This window comes from Lactuca sativa, chromosome 1, assembly GCF_002870075.4.
Source record: "Lactuca sativa cultivar Salinas chromosome 1, Lsat_Salinas_v11, whole genome shotgun sequence".
Lineage (NCBI taxonomy): Eukaryota > Viridiplantae > Streptophyta > Magnoliopsida > Asterales > Asteraceae > Lactuca > Lactuca sativa.
This window is the reverse complement of record NC_056623.2, coordinates 70,751,072-70,772,451: the sequence shown is the minus strand read 5'-3', so window position 1 is coordinate 70,772,451 and position 21,380 is coordinate 70,751,072. Positions and strand designations below refer to the sequence as shown.

Sequence of the window (21,380 nt, the reverse complement as noted above, 5' to 3'; positions counted from 1 at the left end):
TTGGGTCGGGTAACAGGTATTTTTTTAACATTAAAACTCGAATTATCCGACCCGAATTACCCGAAACCCGAAAAAATTACCCGATAACAACTCTGCCAAGATAACTAAAATACTCTTTAATCTTGTTAACTAGATTATAACCCGCGTTAAACGCGGGGAACATACAAAAAAAGTATAAATCGTTGAATGCCATATATGTGGACAACTTTTTATATTAAAAAGAATTGGATGCATTAATGGGTTAAAATTAATTTTTTCAATTCTTCAATACATATATTAAACAAAATTAATATCATAAAACAAAATAAGAGATGAGTTGACGATTAAAAAATTTACACTACATTTGATATCTTTTCCATCAGCCACTAATTAGCATGGTGAATAACACCTTTAACATGATGGTCAATCAATATAAAAGAAGCAGACTCATATTCATATTGAACATGAATTACGACCATCGCCGTAAAATTATAAAATGACACTTTAATGGACAATGAAATAAAATTGGAAACATTCAAATATAGATTAATGGTAGAAGAACTTTAGAAACGTAAAATTATGAACTTACTTGCTATAAATATCAAAAACTCCACCACAACAATCACAAGTAAATGGTTCAACATTAGTATCACCATCATTCTTACTTACTTTTTTTGAATAGTCACGACAATAAGAAGAATACCAGCATTCATCTAAATCAAAACCGATGACAGTAACAATGATGGACAAACCAATTACCTATTTCAAATATATATATATATATATATATATATATATATATATATATATATATATATATATATCATACATATATTCATTATCATACTATTTTGAATTCTTTGATTTTAAATTCTATAATTATGAAAGGTAAATACAAATTACTTGATTTTAAAAAGGAATGAACCATATTTATGTTTTGACAATTATTTTAACATTTATTTCACTTCAATACATTCCAATTAAAAATTTTAGTCACCATTAATAAGTTTTCAACTTCCCAAACGTAGTCAACTTAATTTAGTTAATATTTATTATATTTTATTTTATTATGGCATCATCAAAATGATCCAATGATTAAAATTAATTAAGCAAACAAAATGAATGGTCATGATTGTTGAATGTGATGTCATCAAGTTTCTCTTTTAATATATATAGACACTAAACCCTTCGAGAAGGTACTCTATTTTTACTTTTATTTATTTATTTTTTCATTCAATCCAAACACATAATCCAATTCAATTAACACAGAACTAATTAAACTGAATTTTACTTCATCTAATCCAAACATAGAATCCAATCCAAACACACACACGCACACAATCACAAACACACACACACATATAGAGAGAGAGAGAGTGTGTGTGTGAGAATAGAAAATCCGTTTATCAAAAACTCACTAATAAGCCACTGATACATATATTGAACACATAAACTATAATCAAATGTAAGAAATTAATCAATAAATCAAAAAAAATGTTAACCTTATGAAGCTAGTATTCGAACGTGATGCTGCAAAGTCTTGATTTCATGAAATTGTGATAACAACTAAGTGAGATTATACTTATACATAATTTTGAACAACGATTTTGGAAAGGTTATGAAGAAATTAATATTATGATTCATATCATACTATTTTGAATTCTTTGATTTCAAATTCTATAATTATGAAAGATATATATACAAATTACTTGATTTTAAAAAGGAAGGAACCATATTTATGTTTTGACAAATATGTTAGATATTTATTTCACTTCAATACATTCCAATTAAAAGTTTCGGTCACCATTAATAAGTTTTCATCTTTTCCTAAAGTAGTCAAATTAATTTAGTTAATATTAATTTAATTTTATTTTATGATGACATCATCAAAATGATCCAATGGTTGAAATTAATCAATGAAACATAATGAATGGTCCTGATCGTTGAAGGTGATGTTACCAGGTTTCTCTTTTAATATATATTAGATTATAACATGCGTTAAACACGAGGGAACACATGAAAAAAGTATAACTCGTTGAAGAACATATTTGTAGACAAATTTTTATGTTAAAAAGAATTAGATGCATTAATGGGTTAAAATGAATTTATTCAATTCTTTAATACATATATTAAAAAAAATTAATATCATAAAACAAAATAAGAGATGAGTTGACGATTAAAAAAATTAACGCTACCTTTGATATTTTTTCCACCAGCCACTTATTACCCTGGTGAATAACATTTTTAACATGACGGTCAAACAATACAAAAGAAGTAGACCCGGTTTCATATTGAACACGAATTACGACCCCTACCTTAAAAATTATAAAATGACACTTTAATGGACAATGAAATAAAATTGGAAACATTTGAATATGGATTAATGACACAAGAATTTTACAAATGTAAAATTATAAACTTACTTGTTGTAAACATCAGAAACTCCACCACAACCATCACAATTAAATGGTTCAGCATTGGTATCATCATCATTTTTACTTAATTTTTTTGAATAGTCACAACAATAAAAAGAATATCAGTCTTCATTTAAATCAAAACCGATGACAGTAGCAATGATGGACAAACTAATTTCTATTTTATAAAAAAATTTAAAATATATAAAAAAATTCATATATATATATATATATATATATATATATATATATATATATATATATATATATATTCATTGTGTTATGCGCTATAAATTTATAAAATTAATGGAAAAATATTAATACTGTTAAGTATACGTTATTGTAATCTGGAATATCATCAATGTTCTTGATTGAGAAACGGAGGTAGTAATCTTCTGCGTTGGCCACAACAGTATTAGTGTTAAGTTGTGTAGTACTAATGGAAGACTCAACATTCAAATCCATATCAACAATACTACATATAAGAAGAGAAAAAATGAAGAATTTAAACAATATAAATAATTAATAATTAAGAATAAGGAAAAACAAACATTAAACTATTAATTAATGATAAAAGATGTACGTTTTTTTGAATTTTGAAATGTGAGACATGTCATCATTAATATGCAATCTTGACTGAAACAAACAATTACCCACTTGAGACTGACCTGGAAATAACAATTAAAGTTATAAATTAATTTATCTTATAAATAAAATATTAATGCAATGACATGAACATTTATAATGAAAAAAATATTCTTACCACCCCAAGTTTTGAGATTTGCCATACGTAGGAGGATGATAACACCTGCATTATTATTTTGATGTAAACAAATCATTTTACAGCAAGTATGTATAATAAAGCAATATCAAAAGTACATTGCCTTTTTTTTACCTTTGGACAAAAAACCATATGCTGATTGAGAAACACAAACACAAACATATATTAAAGAAATATATGACTCATTCCCAAAAAAGTAGTTTTTATTGCAAGGGTAAATAAGTCATTTTGAATAAATAATATATGTAGACACTAAACTTTTCGAGAATGTACTCCACTTTTACTTTTCTTTATTTCTATTTTCATCCGATCCAAACACATTATCAAATCCAAACACAGAACTAATTAAACTGAATTTTACATCATCAAATACAATCACATAATCTAATCCAAACACACACACACACATACACAAACACACACAACAAAGGTAAATAGGTCATTTTACAACAAATATGTATAATACTGCAATATCAAAATTACATTTGCCTTTTTTTACCTTTGGACAAAAATGCGTATGCTGATTGAGAAACACATACACATATATATTAAAGAATATACAAATCATTCCAATTAAAAATAGTTTTTACAGCAAGAATATACTGAACATATACTTTTTTTTACCTTTGGATTGTTTGTCAAAAACTCACTAATAAGCCATTAATACATATACTGAACACATAAACTATAATCAGTTGTAAGGAATTAATCAGTAAATCAAAAAAAATTGCTAACCTTATGAAGCTGTTATTCGAATGTGATGCTGCAAAGTCCAGATTTCACGAAATTATGATAACAACTGAATAAGATTATACTTATATATAATTTTGAACAACGATTTTGGAAAGGATATGAAGAAATTAATATTGTGATTCATATCATACTATTTTGAATTCTTTGATTTCAAATTCTATAATTATGAAAGGTATATACAAATTAATTGATTTTAAAAAGGAAGGAACCATATTTATGTTTTGACAATTATGTTTACGTTTATTTCACTTCAATACATTCCAATTAAAATTTTCAGTCGCCATTAATAAGTTTTCAACTTCCCAAACGTAGTCAGCTTAATTTAATTAATATTAATTTTATTTTATTTTATGATGACATCATCAAAATGATCCGATGGTTGAAATTAATCAAGGAAACACAATGAATGACCCTAATTGTTGAAGGTGATGTCATCAAGTTTCTCTTTTAATATATAGACACTAAACCCTTATGGAAGCTACTATATTTTTACTTTTCTTTATTTATTTTTTCATCCAATCCAAACACATAATCCAATCCAATTAACACATAACCAATTAAACTAAATTTTACTTAATCCAATCCAAACACATACATACAGAGAGAGAGAGAGAGAGAGAGAGAGAGAGAGAGAGAGAGAGAGAGAGAGAGAGAGAGAGAGAGAGAGAGAGAGAGAGAGAGAGAGAGAATAGAAAATCCATTTATCAAAAACCCATTAATATGCTATTGATATATATACTGAACACATAAACTATAATCAAAAGTAAGAAATTAATAAGTAAATCAAAAAAAAAAAAATTGTTAACCTTATGAAGCTGGTATTCGAACGTGATGCTGCAAAGTCCAAATTTCATGAAATTGTGATAAAACCTGAATGAGAATATATATACTTAACATAATTTTGAACAATGATTTTGGAAAGGATATGAAGAAATAAATATTGTGATATCACATTATTTTGAATTCTTTGATTTCAAATTCTATAATTATGAAAGGTATATACAAATTACTTGATTTTAAAAAGGAAGGAACCATATTTATGTTTTGATAATTATACTGACATTTATTTCACTTGTATAGATTCCAATTAAAAATTCTAGTCACCATTAATAAGTTTTCAACTTTTCAAACTTAGTCAACTTAATTTAGTTAATATTAATTTAATTTTATTTTATATGACTTCATCAAAATAATCCAAATGATCCAATGGTTGAAATTAATCAAGAAAATACAATGAATAGTCCTAATTGTTGAAGATTATGTCATCAAGTTTCTATTTTAATATATATAAAGATTTTGTGGTAAAGTTTGGAATTATGTGATACTTTAATAACTAAGTGATTTATTTAAAAAAATTGCAAATCTTTCAAGGGAAGCTATTGAGGCGACCTCGAATTCTCCGATGGTGAAAGCATCTCACCGTTGACAGCCGTAATCACCGGCGATCAGGTTCTCTCTCATTGGCTTTAAATTTCTGTGATATACTCTTTCCTGTCGAAAAAGTAGACGCTCCATACTGAACGGAACATTTTACGGATTTTGGAACGGTTTTGAACACCGACATCAGTGTGTTTTCAATATTGCTTCAATTTTTCGGAATCATACCACAATTGAAGTTGAAATATACCGTATTTTGGCATTGAAAGTCAAGTCATTTCTATTCATGCATTTGGATCCTACATCAGTCACAATCTAGAGCCATATATTAATTTTAATGTGGATTTTGTTGTTATGGATTCGACGTCTAACATTGTTCTACTTGTTAAAACATTAGCGTTACTTGGAAAATTTTATGTTAATCGGTTTAATATCCACATCAATTTATAGTTTCATCAGTAATCCTTATGTTACATTAGCAGTTATTCTAGAAGTCAGATATGAAAATCAAGAACACTAACATCCATTCATTCTTTTTGTTACAACCTTCATCACCTACAAAAGCATTAAAAATTTCCTTTATGTCACATCCTGCTGGATTTTAATTTCACAACTTCATAGCAAACATCTGAGACTCTTTGTCCAGTTACTGTGGCTACTCTTTCCTCTCATTCCCTCCATACTTTCCCGTTTCTTTTGTTTGAAGTTAAATTTTGTATTCTATGATGTATTCATATTCAATGAATCTTCATTCTGCGCAAAGATATGTATGCCAAAAGTCTGTAGCCAAACACCATAGTTGCCAAAGCAGTAGCTTCCTTCATACCACTATCTAGTTTTATTCCATCAATTACTGGACTTATAGTTTCATATTGCACTTTCAAAAGTAGTCTGTATGTGTGATAGTTGAATGACAAGTAACGTAACCACGATATAAATATCGGAACATTCTGCAAAATAACAAAGTAATGGAATTAGTCATTACGTTACCCCCATCCCATTCCATTCCATGATCATGTTTGATTCACAAGTAGGAATGGAATGAGTCATTACCTTCACAAAATACCCTCCAGCCAACATGAAGGCCATTACAGTTACAGAAGCCAAAGTTGTTGCTCTTTTCAAGTCTGTAAGTGTAGCACCAATAGCAAGCCCAAGTCCCTGTCATTGACTCATTGCCATTTTTTAACTTGGTTTTGATTTAACCATGGTTAGATGGAAAAAGGACATACCTGAGCTGCAACGATGCATAGGAAGACAATAACCATGGTTAGGAAAAATGACTCAGCAGTTTGTCTTAACCCCGCCATGAAATAAACCACAAGAAGGAAAAGCATTGGGAGAAAAAGATCAAGTGGAAGGTCACTTGTTGTTCTTGCCATAAAATAAGCACTTAATCTATACATATCTGCTGCTCTTTCCTTATTTAGCATAGCTCGTTCTTGAGGAAACGTGAAAATCGCTGTAAAAACCGGAAAAAATGCCCAAAACACAGCAATGAAGAACAACAATCCGGCCTGAAAACCAATATGTAGGGTTAGATACAACAACATGTTTTGATTTTGTCAGGATAAAGTGACTGAATTAGTTATGATGTTTGGATAAAGTGTTGTAGTTGTGAGGAAAAAAGAAACAACCATGAATAGGTCTAGATTAAGTGCTTAACACATTAAGTTCATTAAGTCAAAAAGAAAGAACCCTTACTTGATTATCGAGTTCTTTAGGGCTATGAACAGCCGATTGCCACCATAAAAGTCCCAAAATGACAGCTGTCACAAGCACTTGTGTGATTCTCAACCAACTAAAATAATCATGTTGCCTTTCTTTAAGCCCTCTCCAGAACAATATTGAGTATTGTTCCCTCCAACTTGCTCCCCATTCGCGTTTCATTGACCCAACACCCGATTTAATATCTTCATCAGGTGATGCACGAATCATGAGCTGCTTCTTTGTTTCTTCAGCTACTCTTGTTTCATACGCCTCCACTAAATACTATAATACAAAACCAAATTTCAATCGATTGAAAATTAGATAAGTTATAAGATGTTTTTTTTTAATGTTAGGGGCTGTTTGATAACCTCTTAACGGTTAAGAAACCCTATATTCTCTGAACCATTAAGAGGTTGGAATTAACTCTAACTGTTCAGTTTTATCAAACAACCGTTTAATGTAATAATGTTGCTTACATCATGAACAACTGCGGGTGTGTGTTTCCCACTTTTTGTTTCTCTCTCTGAATTTCCTAATTGGACTCTGTCTTCCAATTCAGAAGGAACAGAAACTTCATTCATGTTTCCATTTGCAAGATCTAGCAAGAATTCAGCAGGGTTCATTGCGATTAATGGAGAACATCCGATAGATGAAAAATACACCAGGGCTTCTGATGCTTTCCCAAAGTAAAGCAAACTCCCTTTTCCAAGTAGGATTAATTTGTCAAATTTGTGGAAAAGTCGGCTCGATGGCTGGTGAATTGTCGTAACCACAGTCTTCTCTGTCTATAACCAATATTCATGAACAATGTTAACTAATGATTATGATTAAATGTTGGGAATTGGGATTATATATACTTGAAGTGTTTGATTCTTTCTGGATGATTATACCTCGGCTATGTCTTGTAACAATTCAATGATCCTGAGAGCTGTTGTTGAATCCAAACCGGAAGTTGGTTCATCAAGAAACAAGAGAGAAGGATTGATTATTATTTCGTTTCCAATGCAAACACGCTTCCTCTCTCCACCTGAAACTCCCCGAACAAAGGACCCACCTATCATTGTGTCTTGACACCTGTTTAAGCCATATTAAGTTCTAATTACTCGAATTATTTTGAATTTGATTCGGGAAACCATTATGTCCAAAATTATATATACAAAAAAAAATATTACCTTTCTAAACCAAGTTCACGGATGACATCTTGTGCGCGTTTTTCTTTCTCCTGTTTTGTTAATCTCTTTGGTAATCGTAGCAAAGCTGCATACGTTAGTGTTTCCTTCACTGTTAGATGAGGAAACAAGACATCATCTTGTGTCACAAACCCAATCCTACATATTCATATGGTCATAAATTAAAACTAATTTCCATTCATGTTTTATAAAACCAATTATAACAAAAAAAAAAAAAAAAATACAAACTTGCTCTTTAGCAACTTGGAGTAAGGTTGATCATTGTAAGTGATTGATCCTCCCGGGACAGGATCAGCAAGCCTCCCTCCGAGCAAACTTAGAAGTGTAGTTTTCCCACTTCCGGAAGGTCCCATTAATGCCAAAACTTCTCCTGGATTTACTGCTCCACTTATTCCATTCAGAATATCCTTTTCGACTGTAGAGGTTAATCCTTTTATTACTACCTTGTATGTCACTTCTGTAAACTGCATATCATATATAAGTATAAAACAGTCTTAATTAACATGCACTTTAGTTTTATTATGCAACTTATGACTAGAATCATATATCATATAGGTAATTAATTGATCAAGGCAAGTTCTGATGGTTGATATGAGACCAGTTTTGTTAAATTAATTTTTTATTGGTTTATAAAAGTAGTCTTGTACATAAATGCCATAGGATATGAGACTCTGTACAAGACTAATTAACCTGACATGATTTGAGTTGCGTTGATCTCATAATAGATAAACCTCCATCCTTGCCTGTCCAAATAGATACTAGAGAAATTAATCTGTTTTTATAAACATGTATTTCACAAATTAAGGTTACATTTTCATACATTAATGTGAACTTTTTTTTTTTCTTTTTTTTTTGTCTGAATCTTGATACCTTTAGATATATTGGCAAAGTGGGTTCTGTCTGAAACTTCTTACGTGTCCCAGCTTCAATGTCTTCCGCTGTAAGAACCATATTATAATGTCAAATATGTGTCATTCAGTTTTTGCTTTAAGTACAAAAGATTAAGGGGTTGTTCCTTTATTATTATTATTATTATTCTCACTTATAATCGTCTTAGTGAGATTGAATGACAATTTTTCCAAAAAAGATAAATTTCACAAATAGGTAAAGAGTTAGTATCTTAATACATTAATTCATTTTTTTTTGTCTTGACCTATTAAGTTATCATGCAAAAAAAAAGAAAAAAAGAAAAGAAAAGAGAGAGTCGTGTATAGTTGTTAAGATTATATGAATAACTCATTAAACACATTAAGTTAAAAAGAAACACCCCACAAATATAAGTTCGGTGGTTGAAATCTAGGTCATGCTATTGTATTGTATTTCTCCATGGTTTTGTCATAGTTCATGAATCGGATTTTCTTTTTTGGTGTTCTGTAGAAGGTGGGACCTACGAAATAGACATGACAGACGAGGAAACGGATCAAAATCGGAAATAAAGATGCCAATGATAAAAGCCTGTTTTTTGCTTGCTGATGGATGCATGGTGCATGTTCTTGGGGACCAGGTGGCGGAAGAAACCGATAAGAGAAGAAGATAAAGCTAGACAGGCAGTGGGCCAATTGGCCCACTTACGACGTTAAAGTAGACTTTGGGCCTGTCCAATTAACAAAACCTGGTTACAGTTGTACAATTGCGACTATTATGCTTAATCTTTCATTTTCTTTCGTTTTATCATACCATCGATGTCCTTTGATTTCACTAATCCGTAGGGTGCATGCACTTCAGCTTAAACTTACACGCCAGACAAAACTTTCCTTTCACAACAACTTGTCGAGGTTTGTTGGCTAATATCAAAGTAGGCATTTGTACTATGGACACTTGTTGAAATTTACTAGCTAATACGAAAAGAGGAATTTGTATATCATATTGGTAGAGTATAAAAAGACAGATTGTTTGATATTTGCTGGCTAATATCAAAGGATGAACTTGTATTATATTGGTACATATAAAAAAAAGCAGATTATTGAGATTTGTTGGCTAATATGAAAGAAGAAACCAGTGTCATTTTTGTATAGTACAAAAAGAAAAAGTAAGCGCCATCATCCATGTCTATAAAAAGAGTCTAGAGCTTTAACATCAAAGTGTCTGGACCAAAAATATATCTTTTTAATATAACGTTGAAAAAAAGTATTGAATATTTTATTAAAAGATGCATAATAATTTTGATCTAATTAGAACCATACTATCAACTTTTAGGTGTTATTAGTTCATATTTTTAGTTAATGCGGGAAAGGTAGCCATCAGCTTTCGAAAATATAAATTCATGATATTTCATAGGCATAAACATTTTTAACTTATTGCATCTTTTAATCTTATTAATTTCACACGGCTTCTAAAACTATACTTTTTACCATCATGTTTTATTGTTAGTTTGAACTAAATATAGTTAAATGTATTACTAAAAACATGAAGGTATAAATTTGAAAAAGCTAGAAAAAATAATAATAAATTTTTGAGCTACTTTTCAGCTGCTTCTTGCCAATCAAAAGTTTGATCATGGGAGCATGTGAGCTGGACAATTTCTAGCCATCAACTTCATTTTCTTACTATCTTGACAAACCCTACCACCGAAAGGCTAATTCGACCATGTTACTACTGTATCATATGTAATAAAAGTTGCATATTGTTTCACATTTTTTGTGACTATCTCGAGGGAAAGTGTGGCTAGTTAAAAGATCATGTTACTTTCTACATACGTGTAAAGTTTTTTTTTTTAAAAAAAAAAAATGGGATTGATCAAAGAGTTCAGAATACTTACGTATGTCATCATCACTGAAAGGTCTTGAATCTGTAGTTTCATCTGGAGGCATAGTGAACCCAGTGAATGAGAACGAGAACCCTAAGCTAGCACTTGAAGCTCGACTCAAGGCAGCCCCACTACCAACTTCATCAAGTTCAAATTTCATTTGAGCACTCCTTGTCTTTCTAATGTGTGTGTTTTTGCCACCACGTCCGGGAGATGCAAGCACCGTTTGTCTACTAGACTTTCTTGATAGTGTCCCACCACTACTACCACCGCCGCCACTATCTCCGCCAGTTGAGGCTTCACCTGCCTTCATTGTAGCCGTTAGAGTTTCCGCAAGTTGATCTGACTTTGTTCTCCATAACCCTAGATTGGGATTTGGGTTATCCATTTTTTCCCTGTATAATTAAGTTGCTAGTTAGATATGCTGAATCCTAGATTTTCTATCAAATAAGCTTTTATGGAGATAGAGCAGAATCCAACGTAAATAAAGACAAATGTGTGATAATCGAGACACTAACAAGTCCCCCCATAAGGGCTAATATGGAGATGTGATGAGATTATATTAGATGTCGAGTCATTGAGGTGCTATACATCAACTCTGATACCATTTTAGATATGTGGAGTCGTTGATTTTTCTTTCTCAAAAAAACTTTTGAAGAGAAAGTAAACTCCAAACTATATACACTGTGTTTAACCCATGTATAATAATCACATATTTATCAGAAATAGCATATCAACAGACCAAAACGATACCTCAATACCTCAATGCAAGACACTATTCCCACTCAAAAAGAGTGTTTACATGTGCTTTTTTTTGTGTGTATATGAAAACAAGAGATGAAGCTATGAATTACAAAAAAATGTTTGAAGGATTTAATGAAAGAGAAACATTCTTTTGAAGGTTTTGTTAACAAGTATACGACTTGGTGTCATGTGAAGGTTTTAGAACTCTTAACTTACCGAAGGGAAAACAAAAGAATGAAGTCTTCTTGTATGAAAATGAGGGAGAAGAGAGAAAAAAGGAGAGAGGGAACCAAAGTGAAGTTTGATTGACTTACTATGCTAGGTAGCTCCAACTATCTCCTTTTATACAAAAAACCAATTATAGCAACACTAACATGTAAATGACGAAAATACCCTTGAACTTGACTTAACTAAAAACAACAAAACACACTCATAATTTCTATGATTTTGAATATCACTCAACTCGACATATATATATATATATATATATATATATATATATATATATATATATATATATATATATATATATATATATATATATATATATATATATTCTTAATTACGCATTTATTGTAACATTTTACGTCAAACTTAGTTGTAGACTTGGTCCTTCCAATCAGAAATGCCGTACACGTGTTGAGGGACAAAATAATAGTTTGATTTTTTTCATGTTTGCTTATCTTCGTCTAATCTTTTCGTGATTGGTTTTGAGATCGATTAGTCGGTTTTTAGAACTTTTAGCAATATATTTGGTGGGGTTGGACTTTGGAAGTGAAGGTTAATAGAGATAGTGATGGAAAGGTACATAAGTCATGAATCTCTAATTAAGTATTGCATGCCCTCCGTATTGTGAGGCCTTCATTCGTTCTCAACTTACCCTTTTCTTAGGGTACCAAAAATCTTTTGGAATTTTTCTCTTATCATTGCATATACACTCACACATCATCATTTATTTTCCGTTAATTATTTGTATATGTAATATAGTATAGATCTAGTAATTATATACTCACGGCATAAATTCTTCAATATGCAGTCGTTAAGCATGATAAATTTAAGATGCAATGTGACTAATTAATTGTAAACGTGTTTGAATGCATATTTGATATATCAAAAATCCTATTCCAGTTACGAGCAGTCGATCACACATGTGGGTTTGTATGTTTGAAAAAGAGTATCAATCAAATTGTAATTTATGTAGAATGAATATGGAGTCTCATCTCTCATGCACATGTAGCCTCTATTTTTGTTGGTATTTTGTGTTTCTTATTATATACATTTCTTAGAGATAGCTTGATGTTATCTAACAACATCCATATCTTATCTAAGACCATCCGTTATACCCACCACACACCACATATGTGGTGGGTGCCACATCAGCACCACATTCCACTACCACTAACATGGGATACTTACCACTAAACACACCATTCCACCTCATTTTTTTTATTTAAATTTAATTCAAAAATACATTAAAATCATTTTTTTAATATTAGTTTTTCCATTAAATTAAAACACCAAGTTATCTCGCCATTTCGACGTAATTTGATCGGCATTTCGAGTTTCACTTTCCATTAACTTGTAAAAAATGGCTCGGACTTTTTCCCAAAAACTTTCGTAAGGCTGGCTATCTCCTACAATTGGATCTTCGGAAGCTGCCACCCATGCCTCCGCTAACTTTTCTTCTTCTTCTTTTGTCCATGAGACCCTTTCTTGGGTGGTAGTGGGTCGGGCCGGTTTTTTTCCTTTTTTTTTTTTTGGTTGAGGTGGTGGTGAAGGTTGCGTTTCCGGAACAAAATCCGGCGAAAGTGGTGGTTGTGAGCTTGGTGGTTGTGAAATTGGTGGTTGTTGTTGTTGTTGTGACGATTGTTGTTGGAGTTGTTGTAGTTGTTGGAATTGTTGGTATTGTTGTTGCATTTGTTGTTGTTGGAAAGCCAGAAAAGGTTGATATTGTTGTTGGAAAAGTGGTGTTTGTTGGATAGGGGAACCACTTTGAAGTAGATTGATAAAACCGCCTTGAGGTGACTCCATAGTCGGGAATTGGCGAGGTGTCGTATCTAACGCAAAAGCGTTATCGGGTTTGCGATTTCTGTAGTTTGGAGGGGTGTTTTGGTTGGGATCCATGGTTTTTGGTTGTGAAGATGTAGTGTGTAGTTTGTGTATAAAGAAAGAAAAGAATGGTGTAAAAATTAAGAAGTTAAGGTGTTCTATTTATAGGCAAATAAAGTGGGTAATTTTTTTAAAAAAACCAAATTAGCCGTTCAACGGCTAGCAGCAACGGTCAAATGGGGATTCGATTTGATTGGGCGTTTACATCCGTTGTGTGGAACACGAAAGACCACGAGCTACCACGAACCAACGGGGCGGTGTGCACGACCGTTGTTCGTGGCCAGCTCAACCACGAACAACCTCGTGGTTAGTATACCATATGGCCTAATAAAATATTTTTCAACATAATAATAAAATGATTTTATGAAACGTCATCAAATAATCCTCTACTTTTTCAGATAAATTTTCATGATACTTGTAGTTTTCAAAAAACAGTATGTTAAGGATAACTTTGAAAAACGTTATGTCGGTGGTCCTTGTGATAACAAAATCAAGCATGGTGGCTTCTTCAGACGTTTAAATTAAATTTTAACCATTTATGTTTTCTAAAATGACTAATTTGCCATCGAACCGGATCTAGAAATATGTAAAATACTACAAGGACTATTTGTGTAAAGAAGAAGACTTGTCCCTATGTATGACCAAATCCCCACACCAGCTTTTGACTTTCTAGCGATAACTCTTCTAGCAGTCATTCAAATCTAGACATCATCACAAATTTTGACAATACTGTGGACAACAGTTATAGCCCAAACTTGCTACATCGTCATAATACAACTCAATACATCTTTCTTCCCATCCAGAATACTCATCCATATCGCTAGTGGCAACTTAGATACACTGCATAGGATGATGGTCTGATTGAAAATTGAAAGGAGATCATTCGTCGTTGTTACGTCTACCACGACACTAAAATCTCACATCTAATTGATCGTTGTTGCGGAGCATGTACATCGTATTAAGTGGAAAATCATTGTTGTGTGAAAGGTTGGTAACTGAAAAGGGATTGCTAGTGTTTGGATACATACTAAACAAAAAAGAAGATTTCCACTCAATATAAGCAATTAGTGCTCAGAAGTTGGTTGCTAGAAAGCTGTGGACTCCATTACTACAGATCATCCATGACTTCGTAAATACAATGTGTGTGCTTCTTCTCTAACTTCCTATAGAACTTATACATCTACGAGTTTAAGTGATACTTTTATGCCCAAAGGCTAGAGATAAACAAACCACATATATATCAAACACATGAACTTGATTTTGTTAATTTGGGGGTTTTGTTGTTAAGTTTAGTTTGTGTTTTGCAATTAATGTTCATAATTTAATGGGTTGCTGATTCTAATATGCTCCTTATATGAACGCTTGATAGGTGCATTTTATGCACCTATTTTGCATGATTATTTCCGTCTTTTTATAGCATTTTACTTCATAATTCTTGCGTTTAGTTGATTATTAGGGTAGTTGCATATTTCATTAAGAATGTCTGGTACTTCACTATATTTGATTTATTTTGCAGGCATTATGGAGCATGAAATGTGGAGCTTGGATTCTTGGAGCTTTGGAGCATGCAGAGAAGATGAACCGGTCATTCCATGGAGGAAAGCATGAAGACATAACCCGAGTCGTTGTTGCATTATCTTCATAGCAAAGGATTACGTGTGAAACACGGCCCTTGTCACTTTGACACGGGTCGTGTTTGTCCTTTATCATCTCATATTTGAGCAACATGACTCGTGGTGAAGCTAGATTGAAGATGGAGTCAACAGTGAAGAAGTTTTGGAATTTTAGCAAAAAGCATGGGCCATGCCAAAAACACATGGTCAAGACAAATGGCCATGCCAAAAACACATGGGCAAAAGGCATGGCCATGCCAAAAAACGCATGGCCTCATGGCATGTCACGTGAACTTTAATAAAAGAGCAGGAGACGCCATTTTGAAGAAAGAACGGTTTTGGGAGTAGTTTCTGGCGATCTAGGGCAATTTTGGGAGAATTCTTGGAGCTTTTGAGAAGACGTAATCATTGCAAACATTTGGATTTCACTTTTGTAAGGATTAAACATTCCAATTCCATCTTATTCTTGTTTGATTTGTTCTTAGCCATGTGTGGCTAAGAAACCCTAGTTTCTAGTTCTTGTTCAAAACATGTTAATTGCTTGACTTGAAGCATATGATTTGATGTTTGATTTGTGATTCTATTCTAGTGATTATGTTTTTGTTTAACTAGAATCCTTGAATTTGATTTGTGTTTGATTGGCCACTTTCATGAATTGAATTTTTGTCCAGTTAATTAACTTTTAGGGCACCTAATCGTTCTATTGAGTTAATAATTGGTAACAAGCAATAAGTTTTCTTATTGTAAAACATATATCACATGTTTTCACACTTCCGAGCGTATGAGAAGAAATTAACATTGTTGGGAAGCTTGTACAAAACTTAATGCGGTTTTTAATACAATCTAAGAGCGTGTTTAGGTTGAATTAGTAAAGTTAGGTCTAATCAAAGAGCGTGTTTTGGTTAGATAATTTGGCAAGCGAGAGTTATTAGAGCGTGTTAATATCTTTCAGTACCAACATAGAATAGCAATCTTGAATTACATCAAGTCATAATCAAGTTGAACAACAACATTGAGAACTAGAACTAGAACCATTCAATCAATTTGTTTACAAATCTATTTCATTTCGTGCATGCTTTTAAAGTAGATTGTTATTTAGTTATTTACTTTTGCAAACAAACCCCCCCCCTTTGTGACCAAAGTACCTTGTGCAAAAAGGTATAGACTTTTATTCCGTGTCTCTGTGGTTCGACCCTGCTTGCCTTGTACTACTTTTTAGTGCATTAAAGCAGTGTATTTGGAGTCTATTGTACCCCTTTATTTGTTGGGTTTGACACCTCTAACAACGCCACTTCATTTTTAAGGTAATTGAATTTCACTAATTTATAGATGTTTTGTGATAATTTTATCAAATGTAGTGGTTTTTTGGTAAATTTATTGATGGTTCCATATCCCACCTCTGCCCTCCTCCATCTCAAGTACCACTTCCTCTAGCTCGTACCTTGAATTTGAAATAGGTTAGGAACAACACCTTAAACTCCAATTCTGATTATATTTATGAATATGAACATTGAATATGTTGAACTTCATATCCACTTTGATTTGATAGTTTTTAGTTATGCAAAGATGTTAGTTTCTTTAGTTAATTTATCATGAGGATTGGTTAGTTGTTGATGATTAGTGTTATGGTGGTGCATGTTATGTTTGTGATATCAAATATAGATGTTTTCAAGCGGCATGCTTTAGATACACATGTGATATTTGGTGAAGCATAGATAAAAGACTTGAGCTTATAGTTGTAGAATTAGGTAGCTGAGTAGTTTAAAACATCGAATCAAAGTAATATGGTGTCAATAATGACTTCGAAGGAGGTAATGGAGTGTTACATGATGAGCAAGATGAAGTTGTTGAAAGTGGGGTAGAGCCCAAGTTTGTGACGACACAAGCAATGGTCACCAGATCGAAGGTTGTAAAGGCTTTAGGGGCTACAAAAAGAGACATTGTATATGTAATTATGGAGCTTAATTACTAGAAATTATTCTCTTTCGGTTTAACCAATAGATGATGATGTCTTTAGAAACATAGTTTGAGAAACATGAGTATTTAACAAATCAACCATCATAATTGTTACACCTGACTTTTTAACACAAGGTACACCAAAAAGTTTTCACTTTTTATTTAATAAAACACATTGGTGTACGCTTACATTAACAATCCAGTACAAGTAGTTGTCAACATGATCGGTTCAAAGAAAAATAAATACAATGATCCGAGCTAGGTATTACAATCTCTTTACTTCTTTCCTTGCTTATATAAATTTACCTGCAAAACACACATCACAAAGAGGATAAGCTATAAAGAGCTTAGTGAGTAATCCTAATTTCAATTTACATAATAATTATAATTCAATTACTTCCTTTAATTACATCAGTAATGAACTTAGAGCATCTACAATGGGGGTCTAATAAGAGTTGGATAAATGATGACTAGGATTAAATAGAAGTTTAATGGAGTGTGAGTGATGACATGGAGGAGAGTTGAATGATCATTGAGTGGTTTAATGGATTTAATCTTTTCTTTTCCAATTAAATTTCAAACCAAATATAGAAATCCATTAAACTTCGTAAAGTTTAATTGAGTTTAGATGTTAAAGAGTATAGTTGGATAAAAAGTGAAATGTTGATGTCGTAATGATGTGGCAATCCATTGAACTCCATAGAGTTGAATGGATTGTGGATGCCCTTACAACTACTCAAGATGCCATTCAACTTTCACAAGATACACCTTCTCATTTTATTACTTTATAATCTCTATACTTATTCTCATTTTCTATTCTCCTCTCTTCTTATCTCTCTTTTCTCTATATACTCTACCTTTCTCTAACTCTATACTTATACTCTATATTTCTTATTGTTTATATACACTTATTCTCTCTTTCTCTCTCTCTCTTTCTCTCTCTCTCTATATATATATATATATTAATATATATAACTCATTTGCATACTATCTATCTCTCTCTCTCTCTCTCAACATCTCTATCTATTTATCTCTATCGTATCTCTACCATTATCTCTTCTTTTTGTATCTCTCTCTATTTCTTTCTATTTCTCTCACTATGTGCATCTCTATCTCTATTCTCTATCTCTATCTCTCTATCCCTTTCTCTCCCCCCTCTCCCTCTCCACATTTCTAGCTCCATCTCTCTCTTTTTCCTTTTCTGCATCTCTATCCATTTCTCTCTTCATATATCTACATCTCTATCGCCTTCTCCCTCTCCCTCTCTACATCTCTATCACCTTATCCATCTCCCTCTCTATATCTCTAGCTCCATATCTCTCTCCCTCTACATCTCTATCTCCATATCTATCTCTCTGTATCTCTAACTTCATCTCTCTCTCTCTCTCTCTCTCTCTTTCTCTCTCTCTCTCTCTCCACATCTCTATCTTTATCTTTATTCCTATATCTGCATCTCTATTTCCTTAACTCTTATAGTAATATACAAATATGCATCTCAAGTACCCATGTATGTTTACTCAAATTGTATTAACATACTATAATTTCCAATTACATTATTTAATAACTCGCATAGTAATAAACAACTAATATTCTCAATTATCACGATTACTTAACTTATACAATATTAAATATTAACAATTTAAATATTATACTCAAATATGAGTATTCACAATAATTACCACGTATCTGGATAACAATAATCTAGAGAAAGGTAAGATTAATCGCTTGGTTAGTTAGTGAAGACTAACTATTATTCTGGCCTCCACCTTAGCACCACTTTCCATCTCATTACTTTTCCAGCCCTATATGGACAATATATTGTGACAACCTGAAATTTCTATCTTATAAAACCATTCAATTCAATCAAAAGCCAGACTTGTTTCTGCTATCTTTTAGCATTGTTAAGGGTCTGTTTGAGTGTTCTAAGCCTAGTACATTCAAGGATTGGATGTTAGGAAGTATCTGCTAGAGTTCATTGTGCAACATTCAGGCCGGAAAACTCCAAGAGTTTACGGCCATAATGTCTTGGCTTGCCGTAAACTCCTCCCATATACATGATATTCCTTCATTTTTCTTCACTTCTCACACTTCCAAGTCAAGAAATTCGATTCTCTCTCAACTATCATCAAGAGTTTTCATCTTGATCTTCAAATATGTAAGTGTTTCTTCCATTTGTTAGGTGGTACCTTGCTTAATCTAGTGAAACCCTATGATTTCATCCATGATTTCATCTCTTTTGGGTAGATCTTTAAATCTTCGTCACTTACACCAAGAACACCAAGAACACATACTAGTTCTTGGACTGTGAATACCCCCTTCAAGCTTCAAAACGTAAGTATCCGTCCAAATACTAGTTATCCTATAGAATCTCTTAACATACACCCTTGAAAACAACCATTTCCCAAGAACAATAAGAGTTTACGGCCATGAGCATCTCCCGTGGCTGTAAAACCTCCTCAAGATCTTCATTGGCCGTAAACTCCCATGGCCGTGAACATCTTTGACCGTAAAAACTATGGCCGTAAACACCCTTGTGTTTCCGTGAACCCATTTAATGCAATCATATATGATTGTAACACTTCAATCCAAGTGTTTCATAATCCCTAAAGTGGTTCCCTATCATGATTAGTTGTTATATAAACTAATTATATACATATATGTGTCGTTATATGCTTAATAGGATCCGTTTGTGCTCGAGACTTCACTTGACACTCAACATCCTATATCGATCTTACATTAGAATCACTCACTGCAGGTGAGTTCATACCCCCCTAAACTTATCTTTTAAATGATTTTAAATGCTTTTATGGTGGGGGGATACAAGTAGAAAACATTATAGTTATTATATCAATCACATGTGATTAGTAACTATCAAACAAGTGGATTTCTTATACTTCAAACTGTTTTATCAAGCAAACTATTTCAAAACGTTTTATAAACTGACATCAAGTCATCAATAGCCATTCAAATGGTTAAAACTCTTTTATATTCTAAACTCTTTATCAAACTCTTTTAAACTTATATATTTTCAAAATCATGTCTATATGAATATAGTTATATAAATAAGGTTGAAAGGGCTTAGGACTGATAACTCACTTTATTTCCTATTCCTTGTTTGGTTGTGGACTTAGGGTATTCGGTTGTTTGTCCGAGTGTCGTTTGAATCTTAGTTATATATTATGTATATATGTATAGATATAAAAGTTATTACATCAGTTCAACACCTTTGGGTAGCAAAAGTGTACAAACATACTCAGTCATTCAAACAACATTACTAGTAAACTATAATAGGTATAGTTTAGAGAATTACTACTCACTATTTCTAGTACAATGAAACATACAAGAGTCGGTTCATACATGAGTCAAGACAAACATAACATAATGAGAAACTAAAAGAACATACTATAATGAGAAACAGGAAGGAACATACTATACACTAGAACAAAGAGAACATACAATACATTAGAACATACTATACAAACACAAATATACTATAACATTAATTTGAGCCACTACTTCATGGCATGGCAATATACTGTTGTGTTACGCTTTGTAACCAGAGTCTCCTAGAGGGAAAGCGTGAGTTTATGTATAGATCTATACACGATTGACCATCCTACACCTTGCTGCTAGCTACAGTGGGACCTGCAGGTGTACGGGTGACGAATGCCATACCATTTCGACGTCTTTGATTGTCGTGTTTTACTAGTCAATAAAGTATGGTTATAACTTCAACACATTTTATCTTAATTAAACAAACTGGTTTAAGGTAGTTAGTACATCAGTAGTTACTTATATACAATACTACACTACATATTTATTTTCCCATTTCATTCCCATTATGATCTTCTCACATAAATAGTAATGTAAACTATATTTTGGTAATGATAGTCATACATGTGAAAAACACTCACTTTTACAAAAGTACAAACATTCAGAACAGTCGGGTCTTGGTAGAAGACTACATTTCATAATAAAGTAGAAAATACAGGATTTTCTAGGAGATAC

At 32.2% G+C, this 21,380-nt stretch overlaps 1 protein-coding gene and 1 long non-coding RNA gene across 3 annotated transcripts; one reads left to right on the top strand and one right to left on the bottom strand.

Annotated features, from left to right (window-relative positions):
- The first annotated feature begins 5,279 nt into the window (after positions 1 to 5,279).
- LOC128133516 (uncharacterized) lies at positions 5,280 to 10,444 on the top strand. Its single transcript, XR_008232009.1, has 2 exons — positions 5,280 to 5,376; positions 9,582 to 10,444. It is a non-coding gene; the product is annotated as an uncharacterized LOC128133516 (long non-coding RNA).
- On the bottom strand, positions 5,806 to 12,009 carry LOC111916619 (ABC transporter G family member 22). 2 transcript variants are annotated; one of them, XM_023912287.3, is made up of 11 exons: positions 11,911 to 12,009; positions 10,963 to 11,345; positions 9,075 to 9,142; positions 8,433 to 8,668; positions 8,187 to 8,342; positions 7,905 to 8,088; positions 7,491 to 7,799; positions 7,009 to 7,296; positions 6,537 to 6,821; positions 6,358 to 6,465; positions 5,806 to 6,254 (listed from the first exon to the last, which is right to left on the bottom strand). In XM_023912287.3, exons 2-11 carry the CDS (start codon positions 11,336 to 11,338, stop codon positions 6,042 to 6,044), a joined length of 2,223 nt encoding a protein of 740 aa, XP_023768055.1. In that variant the 5' UTR covers positions 11,339 to 11,345; positions 11,911 to 12,009; the 3' UTR covers positions 5,806 to 6,041. The 2 variants fall into 2 exon arrangements, with proteins under 2 accessions (XP_023768055.1, XP_023768056.1); XM_023912288.3 differs by lacking the exon at positions 11,911 to 12,009 and adding an exon at positions 8,895 to 8,947 and having other exon boundaries at positions 10,963 to 11,008.
- Positions 12,010 to 21,380: the final 9,371 nt, after the last annotated feature.